This window comes from Nicotiana tabacum, chromosome 22 (genome assembly GCF_000715075.1).
Source record: "Nicotiana tabacum cultivar K326 chromosome 22, ASM71507v2, whole genome shotgun sequence".
Classification (NCBI taxonomy): domain Eukaryota; kingdom Viridiplantae; phylum Streptophyta; class Magnoliopsida; order Solanales; family Solanaceae; genus Nicotiana; species Nicotiana tabacum.
The window spans coordinates 48,739,683-48,754,089 of NC_134101.1; the positions used below are offsets into that span (position 1 = coordinate 48,739,683).

General features: G+C 39.6%; 1 protein-coding gene across 1 annotated transcript; it reads left to right on the forward strand.

The window, feature by feature from the left end:
• Positions 1-934: 934 nt before the first annotated feature.
• LOC107823593 (uncharacterized) lies at positions 935-3,212 on the forward strand. Its single transcript, XM_016650283.2, has 3 exons — positions 935-2,005; positions 2,099-2,288; positions 2,373-3,212. Exons 1-3 carry the CDS (start codon positions 1,592-1,594, stop codon positions 2,972-2,974), a joined length of 1,206 nt encoding a protein of 401 aa, XP_016505769.1. The 5' UTR covers positions 935-1,591; the 3' UTR covers positions 2,975-3,212.
• Positions 3,213-14,407: the final 11,195 nt, after the last annotated feature.

A 14,407-nucleotide genomic window follows, 5' to 3' on the forward strand; every position in this document is an offset into this window, starting at 1 on the left:
TCTATTGTTATTTTGAATTTATATATGTAGTAAACTAAGCAGTGAAGTCCATAATAGAAAATGAATATCCAGAAAACACAAAAACTCAGCTCCAAACTCTAAATTCTAAAACCAAAGCTATATGAAAATCCAGTTATGTATTTGAGCAACATACGAATTTCACGAAAAGTACTTACTGATATCCTATAAAGAATTTAATAGTATGATTTTTACTCAATATTTTCTATTTGCTTCTAATATCATTTAACTTTTTCTTTGAGAGGAAGGTAGTAGTTTAGGACATTAAACCAGTTTTGTATTTAGCAAGATACTAAATAGACCTACCCCACCAAACTGTCCCCACCTCCCCCAAAAAAGTCCAAAATTTCTCATGCCGTTTTGTACGTTACAAAATTCCGGTTACTCCCTTCTCTCATTACAAGTGTCATACTGATCATATACATTACTCTCTCCCTCTAATATTATTATGTCTTGTGTTTCTTTTTTAAGCAGTCTCTTAGAAAATATTAATTAGAAAAATAATTAATTTATTTTACTTTTATTTATATCTTAAGATATAATCTCTTTTTATTGAATATATATTCTATTTGTGTGTTATTTTTATCTTTAAAAATAATTATTACTAAGGGTAAAAAAAATAAGTAATCAATATTGTCTTAAACTTTTAAAATAATAAATAATTTAAGACAACTATTTTTATTAAATATGACTATTAATATGAGACGGAATAGTAGTTTCCTCCACCAATCTTGGCCGTCCAGCAAACACCTCCTAACACGTGGCATGATCAGAAATCACTTAAAAAGTTTACCACAGCTTGTCACATGACTGGGTTATCCACGACACGTGGTTACTGATGTGGCGTACAAAATCCTAGTCAGCACAACTCACCTTCCATACTATATAAGCTCCTCAAAACCCACTCCCTCACTTCAACTTCAACTTCACAAAACACCAAAACTGAGAGAAAAACGAAAAAGAAAAAAGAGAGAAAAAAGAAGAAAGCTAATACTAGCAATCATTTACAAATACAGGCCCACTTTTACTCCCTTTAACGTAATTCTCCTCATCCCGGCGATAACGACCTCGTCGGAGGGATAAATATTCCGGCGACGACTTATTCTTCACGTTTCCTATAAGAAGCACTGACTATGGATACACTCATTCTATTCTTGTTCAGCTACGCCAACTACTCCGAAGAGTAAAAGGAAGAAAAAGGTATCAAGTTTTGGAAATTTCATTTTTTTTCTACCACAATTGAAAACGTGATAGTGATAATGGTGAACGGATTATGCGCGATTGTGTAAACTGGTTTTGGTGTGTGAAAGGAAAAAGGTGAACAGTAGGTGTGATTGAATCATGAATACGATGAACTCGAGACTTTTTTTCATTCAAAGCATTGATTTCTGTAAATTTTCATGAATTTCTGTGATTAAGGATTTAGGCATTTAAAGGATTCTGATCTTGACACGCAAAGCGAGTAGGTTTTTAAAGCACTGAGAATTGAGCAGAAACTGACAAAAGAGTATAATTAGGCTGTAAGGAGAGAGTTTACCGCAGAAAAAAGTACCTTTTTGGTTGATAACTGGACATGCCTTTTCCGATGAAGGTTCAGCCGATCGATTCTTCAACATATAGAGAATCAATCAAAAATGATACAGTTAAGCCGCCTGTGTTGAAATCGCGACTGAAAAGGTTCTTTGATCGACCGTTTCCCAGCGTTTTACGGATTTCATCGGCAGCTGAGAAGCCGAGTGCCGCCGGCGCTGCTAATGATGGAGCCGTCGCCACTGAGTTTGAGCCGAGTTCGGTATGTTTGGACAAAATGGTTGAGAATTTCATCGAAGAGAACAATGAAAAGCCATCCGCTGCCAAATTCGGCCGGAAATGCAATTGCTTTAACGGTAACAGCAATGATAGCTCCGATGATGAGTTTGATTTCTCTACTGGATTTTCTGACTCACTTACAAACTCTTCGTTTGGCGATTCTTCCGATACTTTCAAGGTAATAACATTGATCGCTTCAATATAAAAGAAGAAAATTGCAGTTTATTCCTGATATAATCTGATTTTGTTTCTCTTTTTGTTGTAATTTTAGAGCTTAATTCCCTGTGCAAGTGTTGCTGAGAGGAATCTGTTAGCTGACACTTCAAAAATCGTTGAAAAGCACAAATCTTGCAAGCGCAAGGACGATTTGAGAAAAATCGTCACTGATGAACTTTTAGCTATTGGCTATAAAGCTTCGACCTGCAAATCTAAATGGGAAAAAACTTCCTCTGTTCCTGCTGGTATACACTGCGTTCTTCCTGTATGTGTTCATGCTCTGTTGAATATTTATAATTCTTGTGCTAAGATGAATGTGCTTTTATCAGGTGAGTATGAGTACATTGATGTGACTGTGGAAGGAGAAAGAGTGATGATCGACCTAGATTTCAGATCGGAATTTGAAATAGCGCGATCGACGGGGAGTTACAAAGCTGTTCTGCAATTACTCCCGTTTATCTTCGTCGGAAAAGCGGATCGGATTCAGCAGATAGTGTCAATCGTCTCGGAAGCAGCTCGGCAGAGCTTGAAGAAGAAAGGCATGCACATTGCGCCATGGCGCAAACCGGAGTATATGAAAGCCAAATGGCTCAGTCCCTACACTAGAATTACGCCTGCTCCACGCGCCGCCGCAGCGGAGGAGTCTGATGCCGTGGCTGAGAGCAAAGAGGTTCCATCGGAAAGTAAGTCCGGCGAGTTAAACTTGATTTTTGGTGACAAATCGTCGCCGTTAGATTCCGTTAGCGATGAGATGAAGTCGCCATCGTTGAACTCGACGCCGTCGGAGAAAACTTCCGGCGAAGAAGAGAAGCCGTTGCAGGATCCGGTATTGATGATGTGGCAACCCCCAGCTGTCAAGCCGAAGAGTTGCGATAGACGAAGCAAAGTTGTAGTCACCGGATTGGCTTCCCTTCTCAGGGAAAAACCCTAAAGATTTTGTATTTTTTTGGGGTTATTCTAACATTTTGAATTCTTGTTTTTTTTCTTTCTAGCAAGTACAAATATAAGTATATGAAGATACAATATTGGAGTTTTAGATAGATGATCGGAAACTCTTTTTTCATTTTCCGTTTCCGGTCCTTCTTCTTTTTATCCTTTTTTTTCTTTTAAACTGTAATAAAATGTACAAAGAATAAGAACACAAAATTATAAATATTGTTCATCTTCTGTTATTATATCGCATATGCTTTCAGATAGTATATCATTTCAGATGCATATCCAAATGTTCCTAATAAGGGAACAATCTGTATTATCTGCTTACTTTGTTAAAAAAAAAAGATTTCAGGTGTATTCATTGAATCAGGGCATGAAAATATTAGGGAAGATGCAAAATAAAACTGGAAATTGCAGTAAATCATAGGAAGAAGAGAATTGGAGGATGGGGATGAGGACAAGAGCTCTCGTGCCGTCTCGGACGCCGTAAAAAGGAGATAAGTGGGGAAAAAGAGGTGTCATTGGAATAACGTGATAATCTCTTTTTGCTTTTATATTATTTGAACACAAATTTCTACTTTGAAATTCAAGGTTCGTGTAAATTTCTAAAACTACCTTCTTTTCTCTTTTTTTCTTTTTTATCGAATTTACTTTCTTTATCGATTTTACTTGATCTTTTGAGGTACATCAATAAGTGGGTGAACAAACTGACTGAATTCTTTTTCTTTTAGAAAACTGGATCTCCTTTGTGCGAGCTTTTTACCTAATTGGAATTGGAATTGTGGAAAAGGCCTTTAAAAGTTACATATAATTAGTGAGCTCTAATACGTGGTTGAAACTTCAAAGATATTGGGTTTGGTAAAACTTTGGTTTTGGGCGAAGGGGTAAATGAAAAGAGGAGTCTGATGTCCCAATTCCAAAGCAAAGAATATTGACTTTCTTGGGTTTACACTAATTGAATGTTAGTTGGGGTCCTTTCCCCACGGCGCACGGTAAATGAAAAGTGATTTCTTTTTTGTTTTGAAATGAATTAAATGGGTGTACAGAGTTTTTACGGGAGATACGAGATCGATTTCCTTCACTAGCAGTCTTTTTAGTCAGAGCTCGTCGCACTGAGTATGCCTAGTACGATTTATATCTCTTGTATGATTTACGAGTTATTGTACAATTAACATATTATCCAGTGCGCATCCGATGAGAAGCGGCTGCGAGTTTCCTTGATAATTTTCCTAAAAATAAATATGGACATACTTAAATGATTTTGTTGTCAAAAAAAAATATAAACATTATTTTACCGTTCATCTTTCTAACTTAAATGACCATTCAAGTAATTAACTCCAACTTAATGTGAATGTAGGTTTAGGGTTGGGCAAATATCGGGTATAACCGATAGCCCGAACCGATAAAATGCTATTGAGTTATCGATATCGGATTATTGAATAATTAGTTCGATAACGATTTAATATTATTTGACTATTGAGTTATCGGTTGGGGTCTCGTTTTGCCTAATTTTATTAACAGTTTAACCGATAAGCCAATAAACTTTAACAAAATTATAATTTTACCCACTTAGTATATAAAGCCACCTCATGGCTCCATTCATTCCGGAGTTACTCTTTATCTTCAGACTATAATCCTTAGAGTAAGTTTTAAACTTTTCTGAATTTTTCATTTTAATTCTCCAGTTAAGATTTTTAGTTTTAAATTTTAAAGAATTAATTGTTCAAATTTTTAGTTTTTCTATTTATTTCATTTGTTGCACTGATCCTTTAGTATCTACAAGATTAAGATTTTATTATTTTTCTGTGAAATATGCCCTCTCGCAGTGAGGTAGTTAGTAAAATTAGATTATTGAATATCTTATTTCTTACTCCTACTAACTTATAACTTTAAAAATTTAGATCATTCATTGGGATTTTCAAACGCAAAGAAAGTTTTCTTTTCTAAAGTTAAAATTTACTCCCTCTTTTCTTAAGAGCAAAAATTTAGTTCCTTTCTCATATGATCACGATTTTGATAATAAAAACATAAATTCTTTAGATATTTTTGATTCTTATCGGGTAAACTGATAATCGAGCCGATAAGGATCGATAACCAGCTAACCGATACCCAATAACCGACATCTTATCGGTTCGGTTATCAGTTTAGCATATTAATAAATCGACCGATATGTCAAACCGATAACATTCACAATCGAATCGAAGCGACGGATGTCCACCTCATATGTAGGTTGGTAATATGGCAGAGGGGTAAGAGGTACATAAAAGGTGGACAGCCTATTAAATTTTTTAATGGTTTAACTTGATCCATTTTGCCTTTCTACTGTTTAAAATGCAGTACCCTATAAAATATATTGGATTGACAAGTATGATTGAATGGTGATCCTATTTAGGCCTCATTAAGATTTTACTGTAATACTTATACTTAATAATAATAGTCCTGACTCTAATTGAGTGAGAGCATGCTTGTCAAACAAAGTTCTTATATCTGATCAAATCTGAAAAGTAAAATAACAACTGGCCTATGCCACAGACCTAATGTAATTATACGCAAATATTTTGTCTGTAATATAAGTTTAGAATACTGTTCGTCTGAAGATTAATCTAATATATAAACACACACAATGTGACTATGTGACAATGAATCAATGATTCTGGGGCGTTTGCCGATCCACCGTGTAGTGTATATCCCTATAGATATAGTAATATAATGTTTAATCTATTTTGTCTAAATAAAATATGATACAAAAAAGAGGGTGGGGTCCCTTTCCTTATTATTATGGTTTTATATTATGAGTGGCAGTGGGGCCAAGTTTCCTGAACAAAGCAAAACAGTAAAAGCAATTGCGCAATGTCTGAAAATAGTACTATAAAAATAATAGCTTTGTGAAGGCAAGGATTCTTTCGAACTAAAATGAATTTTCTTACTTTTTAGTCTTTGTTAGCGCTCTCCTAGTTTTTGTTTTCATTTTCTAAGTTTCTATAATTTTTGAGCACCTTGCCACCTTAGGTAGACGATCATTCTTTGGTTCGCGTACTAGTTATGTTAACATTATAGCGTATGAATGATTTATCCTGTAAATAATAATAAAAGAATTATTATGAGGTAAATAATAATATATGAAATGTTATATATGGGGGATTACTTTAATGATATTTTGTCTTGTACAAACTTAATTTCCATGATGTCATTTATAAATAGATACATATTATCGCTAGTGCTATTATTTCAATACTTCCAACCAAATATTGTAATTGTTATGTCAAAATTATTTTCTTCTCATATGCATTAGTTATGCATAAATTATTTTTCCTCATCTCTCTAGTCAAACATTATAGGAGTATTATTTTTCCTCATCCCTCTAGTCAAACATTATAGGAATCTAATTTTATGCAAAATTTTATACTGAGATTATTGTTCCTAATCCCTCCAACTAAACTATCTCTTAGACTTTAGAGTATATATGTATTAATATCTCTGATTGACTGTGTAAATGGTTTCAACGCAGCTTAAAATAGTTTTAGTTATTTTACCCATTGCGTTCAAATCCTTCACGTGATGTTAGAGCCAAATTTTGATAAGTGTAATTTTAGTTTTCACAACTGTTTTATTACTAACTAGTCTATCATATTGTGCTTCTCTATCTCAACTTCGTCTATGAAGCCACTCTGAACTTCTATCTCTCTTAATTCTAGAAATATACTACCATATTTTTAGCACGGGAAGGGTTTGGGGGGAGGGGGGGGGGGGGCAGCATTTAGAAACGTTTGAAAGCTCTCCCATTTCATATTTAATTTTATACTCCAAATATCCAAGTGACTATCCAAATGAGAATTCAATTAGATTTCTACTGGTTCATAGCACTATTTTTTTTAATCCGTTTAACAATATGGGATCTCAACCATTGGTAACATGTGGTCCAGGCTAAGATCACACCCTTATATAAAATAATTTATTTTCTTCTTCCTTCTTTACTTCGATCCTTTTGTTTATACATAAAATAACATGTGATTCATGCTTTTAGAAGCTGGTGTATGTAACTGAAGTACAAGTATTTCAGAACTGAACCATATGCATGAACGCCACATTTTTTTTTTGGTTATCTTCTTTGTCACTGCTAAATGAGTTTAATTCCAGAAAAGTAATAAATGTTCCTAACATCACTGTGCTTCAATTCAGACCTGAATATCACTTTCTTCACTCACTATATGTTTATCGAAAAATGGATAGAGTTGAATTTATACGCAGTTCCGAGGATATGTGGTGTAACTTGATACAAAATGCAAGGATAAATAAAATGTAAATGTAGATTGGAGAGAATGCAATCTAGACAAGGTTATCCAGAACAGTTAACCTTAGGATTCGACAAATAGAATTCATCTAAGAAACTGGAAGAGTGATGCTTTACTGTAGAGGAATATAATACTTTTATTACAATGTAAATCTCAGAAGAACCTGTCTACAGAAATGATAACCAAGCCCTTTTATAGTGGAGGGATTCGGCTCCAAGCATAATAAAATAAACATTCAATGGGAGACTCATGATAAGTCAGTTTTTTCATAATTTATACCAATATTCCCTCTAGTGGGACTGCAACGGCTTTTGTCTGCGAGCTCGATCTCGCTTAGAATCCTCGATTTTGGTTCGAGCTTGATTTTGGCTCGAACTTGTGATCTTGGTTCGAGCCCGATCCTGGTTTGAGCCCTCGAATTGATCCCAAGCTAGTGTTGGTTGGTCTTTGGATTACCGGCACGATAGATCTACCCTGCGCCATGGTACGTTTCCTGTTCGAGTTCGATTATGGTATCGATCTCGACACGGACCGGCCTCCCCGAGTTTGAGGTTAGTTTGTCCCCCCTTCAGGATCTTACTTCGATACATCACCCTTTGAACCATATCGGACATGTCAAGGCTGAAATCTATTTTGACCGTATAAAGATAGTCCCCTCGTTTTTCAGAAAGAATATGACGAGAAACGATATGATTTTTAACATCTCGATCGGATTATATCTTGTCGTTTCCATCGGGTTCGACCATGACGCATCTGGTAGCTGTCCCGTCGATTTAGTCTTTCAAGGCATTTAATGCATGTCAGGCGGTGGTTGGCCACTGCTGATACTGAACCGCCATCGTTTGAACCTATAAATAACCCTTACTTTTATCTTTTACCATTTTTACATCTTCTATCTTCCAAAATTTCCCAAGTTCTTCTTCGTACTCTCCAATTTACCAGTAAAGCTGTGATTTCTTTCCGAAATAACCCCTCTTCAATTCTACCAAATCTCTCTCACTTTCTTTTATTCCTTAATTTTGAATTCAAAAATGGCAAAAATATCGCAAACCATTCCTCAGAAAGAGAAGGCTTTATCTTCACAGTGTGTCGCCGATGAGGCACCAGCAGAACCACGGCCTGAGGAGTGTGTTCCCGGGGCGTGCGTCCTAACTTCAGATTTTAAGGTTGATAAAGGTTCATCGGTCCCTGGCCGGTATGAGCCGGTATCGAGGTACATGTGTTCGATAACCGAGAAGCACCTCGATCTGTTAAAGAAGGATTGCAATTGGGGTGAAAAAGAAGTAATAATACCTACCCCTGACGAAGATATCACTTATTACGTGAAAGGGTTTTTGAACGTATATACTTACCCTTTCACTTTGGGTCCCCTCGATTCCGTTATTATTGACTTCTGTCGATAATATCAGGTAACCCTAGGCCAGGTCCATCCTTCTTTGTGGCGGATCGTTATCCTAATCCGATATTTTGCGAGCAAAATCGAGGGGATGTCGTTCACCCTCGATCATCTTATCCAGCTGTACCGTCCCCGACATTTTCGAGGAGGGTTAATAAAACTCCAGCGTCGGGCTACCAAGGCTCTGTTCTCGAGTGTTGACGAGGACATGGACCAGGGTTGGATGGGCAGGTTCGTTCGAGTAAGGACTTCAGACCTGATCCCGACTGAAAAGATACCCTTTCCCGAGGAATGGAATATGAAACGTAAGTGTGATCTTGTTGTAGCTTCTATTTTGTTCTTCCATTTATTCTCTTATCGACACTCATCCTTTTGTGATGTAGCGATTCCCTGGATGCCCGGAGCGGTTCTCGATCTCAAGAACTGGGTACGGGCTCTTGTTTCGACCTCCACATATGCCGAGCGCTCATGGCGTGATTTGTCAAAGGGTCGGTGAGAGGCCAAAAATTACGGTAAGCTCATTTCTCAGACTCTGATGATCCGAACGAGGCGTTTCTCAAAATATTTTTTTATAAGGTTTCCCATATGCAGGTTTGGGTAAAGATGCGGTCTTGAGGCCTCTGTCCAATGAGGAGGATGTTTCGACCTCTGTCCCAAAGCCGGTGAAGGAAAATAAAAGGAGGAGAGCCTCGGTTCCCGAATATCCAAAACCGAAGAAGAGGACGGCTCGTAAGCCGAACAAAAATATCATTCCTTTGACCGTAGAATCCGTTTTACGTCTAAGGGATAAAGATGAAGAAGAAAAAGAAGACAATGAGTCCACGCTGGCGGTCCGAACGAAGAGAGCCACCGATGCCTCATCACCGGCTGGATCGATGATGCTCTATGAGGCTCCGCATCGAACTGAAGATATACCAGAGAAAGATTTAGGTAGAGTCCCTAAACTATCGGATGTTGAAGACGCCTCTCATCGGAGTCAAACGGCAGGGGTTACCATCGAAGAGCCCTTCGAACCCCTCCGAGCCGAGGGGAACGCTCCAAGCGAGTCATTTGGGGCAGCAGCGATCGGGGATTCGCCTACTTTTCCCGTATTTTCCGCAGGGGTGATTCGGGAAGCTCAAGCTTTGGGAGCCCTCGATCTAGACATGCCTCACGATGAAAAAGATCCATTTCGTGACCTGTTTACTGGTATCGAGGACGTTACTGGTGCCGGTGATGAATCAGATCTTTTTCACGGATTGCGGCAGGCTTTGAATCAGGTGAGCCTTTAAAATTATTTTGTCGGTAATGTCTTTATGTTCGTTTTTCGTTAATTTAGCTTCTTGTTTCTTTGTAGGCAGCAGCAGTCCATCGAGAACAATGTTCTCATTCCCAAAATGAGCTGCATCGATACGCGGCTGACCTGCACCGTGCTACTGACGAGAGGAGCTCCCTTAGACTTTCCTTAGGGCAGAGAGAAGAGGAAATAAAAGACCTCCGGGCTGAGCTGGCCAAGGCTTATCGAGATCAGAATGAATTGTTTGAGTAGGTAATGATGCTTTTGAAATCCTATAGGCTTGACATCGGAACGACAGCTAACATTTCGGTCTCACAGCTGCAGCAAAAAATCGAGATGATCGGGAAGCTTCGTGAGGAGGTCGACGTGATAAGGATGGAGTCCTTGCAGTGGAAAGAAGGTATGGACCACTTTGCTGCAAAAAAAGAGACCGCTCGAGCCTAGTTATCGTCATCCGAAACCCAACTTCAGAAAATGAAGGAAAAAGGCATGGTTCAAGCAAGAAGAATTGAGGAGCTTGAGGCCCGGTTGGCCTCTGTACTTGCCAAGGCCGAATCCGATGCTGAAAAGGCAAAGGCCGACGCGGATGTGCTTGTGGCCGTCTATCGGGCCGATGCTGAAGCTGCCCAAGTCCAGGGAAGAGAGGCGGCCGAATCAGCCTATAGTCGAGCGCATTGGGTCGCTGAACTTGCTAAGTGTCGATCCAAAAGGGAAACTCTCGAGTAGATTCATGCTCGCTGCTTCGATCTCACGGAAGAGATAAAAAGGGCAAAAGAACTCGAAGCTGATGCTGAAGCTCTAGTTTCTGACGGTGATGACGATGACGATGGGAGCAAGAGCGGATCCGAAAATGGGGGGGGGGGACTTGACAAAGAAGAGACCGCTCCCAGTCGAGAAATTTAGTTCTTAGTTTTTACGTTGTAATCACCCCATGTAGATAAATTTGTGTATAGACATATCTCCCCTTTCGCCGATTCGCTTCTGTTTTTGTTTCCCGTCTTGCGAGGACTTTATGAATGTTTCCACAATGTTTTAAACAAATTGATCAAATTTTGACCTCGTAGCCTCTGTAACCGAGCGAGCGTTTACTCAAACTTGGGGCAATGTAGCCCTTTAGGCTTATTAGTTGTCAATGATTCGATTTGAAGAAATATAGCACATGGGCGTAATTAGCAAGTTTTTGCTCGGACTTGAAATTGTAGCCCGTAGGCTTAGTCGAGTGAATGATCCGAACTCGAATTAATGTAGCCCGCATGCTTAGTGGTCGAGTGAGCGTTCGCTCGAACTCGAAATAAAAAATAGGCCGTAGGCTTGGTCGAGTGAATGATTCGAACTCGATGTAATGTAGCCCGTAGGCTTAATGGTCGAGTGAGTATTTTCTCGAACTCGAAATAAAAATAGCCCGTAGGCTTGGTCGAGTGAATGATTCGAACTCGAAGTAATGTAGCCCGTAGGCTTGGTCGAGTGAATGATTCGAACTCAAAGTAATGTAGCCCGTAGGCTTAGTGGTCGAATGTAGTGTTCGCTCGAACTAGAAATAAAAATAGCCCGTAGGCTTGGTCGAGTGAATGATTCGAACTCGATGTAATGTAGCCCGTAGGCTTAGTGGTCGAATTGTATCTTAATTCTGATTGCACAATAAATCTCAAACTAGAGGAATTTTCATTGGATATATAAGATGTCGATAAAAAAGAGAACTATCTTCGCACGTTATTACACGCCTGGGTTCGGGCCAATCTATATGAGCATGGTTCGCTTCGACCATTTAGCTCTTTACAGTTTTTCCTATTGGGACCATGTTGCTGTGAAATAACTTTCTTGCAGGACCTCGGATATTGTCATAAATGCTGCACGACCAATGGTTTCCTCATTAAAAACCTTGCCGAAAAAACCCACTTGGGATAAAACTGGTCTAAGGAAAAAAGAGTACAACGCGTGCTTTCTAGAGAGAGATCCATCCCTTGTTCGGACTTCTGCAGGGGTCAGTTTCGAGATACAAATGAATATAGAAAGGTTGTACCTTAACAGTAGTACCGTTTTAGATGTGATACATTCCAGCTGCTTGATAGCTGTTTGCCGTTTATAACGCTGATCCTGTAGGACCCCTTTCTGATGTCCTTGAGTACCTTATATGTTCCTTCCCAATTCGGTCCAAGCTTCCCTTCATTTGGATTTCGGGTATTGATGGTAATTTTTCTCAACACTAAGTCCCCAGGCTTGAAATGGCGGAGCTTGGTTCTTCGATTATAATATCTTTTGATTCGCTGTTTTTGGGCGGCCATTCGGACGAGAGCAGCTTCTAGTCTTTCGTCTGATAGTTCAAGGCTTGTATTCATAGCCTCGTTATTTGATTCTTCCATCGCGAATCAAAATCTGGTACTGGGTTCACCAACCTCGACTGGTATCAATGCTTCAGATCCATATACTAAGGAGAACGGGGTCGCCCCCGTACCGAATTTTGACGTTGTCCGATATGCCCAAAGGACTTCGGGCAGGATTTCTCTCCATCTCCCTTTAGCGTCGTTCAACCTCTTCTTTAAGTTTTGAATGACATTTTTGTTTGTTGATTCGGCCTGTCCATTCCCACTGGGGTAGTATGGCGTCGACAGTATCCTTCTTATCTTATGGTCTTCGAGAAATCTTGTTACTTTGCCGCCGCCGAATTATTTTCCATTGTCACATACTATTTCGGCAGGTATCCCAAACCGACATATGATATGATCCTAAATAAAGTTTATAACTTCTTTCTCTCTTATTTTCTTGAATGCCTGCACTTCAACCCATTTAGAAAAATAGTCAGTCATAAACAAAATAAATTTGGCTTTACCTGGGGTCGATGGCAGAGGGCCGACAATATCCATTCCCCATTTCATGAATGGCCACGGGGATAGGACCGAGTGGAGTTGCTCTCCAGGCTGGTGGATCATTAGTGCGAACCTTTTGACATTTGTCACATTTACGAACAAATTCCTTCGTATCTTTGCCCATATCAATCCAATAATACCCTGCTCTGATTATTTTTCGGACTAATGTATCGGCTCCAGAGTGATTCCCGCAAGTACCCTCATGCACTTCCCGTAGGACGTAATCGACATCCCCCGGACCCAAGCATACAGCCAATGGTCCATTGAACGTTCTTCGGTACAGCGTTCTGTGCGAAGCCAACGTGAATCGAGCAGCTTTGGTCCGTAGGGTTCTGGAATCTTTAGGGTCCGATGGGAGTTTTCCACTTTTCAAGTATTCTATATACTTGTTTCTCCAATCCCAGGTTAAGCCTGTAGAATTTATTTCGGCGTGACATTCTTCGATTACCGATCTCAAAATTTGAACAACATTCCCCGAGACCGTATCATCTACCTCGACCGACGACCCCAAATTCACAAGCGCATCAACCTCATTATTCTGTTCCCGTGGTACATGCCGTAAAGTCCATTGTTTGAAATGGCACAAAGTGATAAGCAGTTTATCTAAATACCTTTGCATTCTACCTTCTCAAACTTCGAAGGTTTTGTTTACTTGACTCACCAGCAGCAAGGAGTCGCAGTTGGCTTCAATGACTTCTGCTCCCAAGTTTCTAGCTAGCTCGAGACCTGAAATCATGGCTTCATACTCGGCCTCGTTGTTAGTCAACCTGACAGTTTTATTAGACTGCCTCATAGTACTGCCCGTGGGTGGTTTCAAAACTATACCCAGCCCGGACCCTTTTTCGTTCGAAGCCCCGTCCGTAAAAAGGATCTATACCCCTGATGATGTACCTGATTTCATCAGTTCCTTTTCAACTTCGGGTACAAGGGCTGGTGTGAAATCGGCCACGAAGTCTGCTAAAATTTGAGACTTGATGGCCGTGCGGGGTTGATATTCGATATCGTACCCACTGAGTTCGACGGCCCATTTGGCCAGTCGGCCTGATAACTCGGGTTTGTGCAAAATATTACGAAGCGGGTAAGTGGTTAACACACATATGGGATGACATTGAAAGTACGACCTTAACTTTCTTGAGGTGCTTATTAGTGCAAGTGCCAATTTTTTTAAGAGCGGATATCTAGTTTCCGCCTCTCCAAAGGTTCGACTCGTATAATAAACGGGGAATTGCGTACCTTGGTCTTCTCGAACTAGGACACCGCTCACGGCGACTTCCGATACTGCCAAGTACAAACAAAGTTTCTCATCTATTTTTGGAGTGTGAAGCAGTGGTGCGCTTGATAGATATCGCTTTAGTTCTTCTAATGCTTGTTGGCACTCCGGGGTCCAAGAAAAATCGTTCTTCTTTTTGAGTAGAGAGAAAAATTTATGACTTCGATTAGATAATCTTGAGATGAACCGGCTTAAGGTGGCAATCCAACCCGTTAGCCTTTGTACGGCCTTCACGCTGTCCACAACAACGATGTCTTCGATGGCCTTGATTTTATCGGGGTTAATCTCTATTCCCCGATGTGACACCACGAAGCCGAGGAACTTGCCCGAACC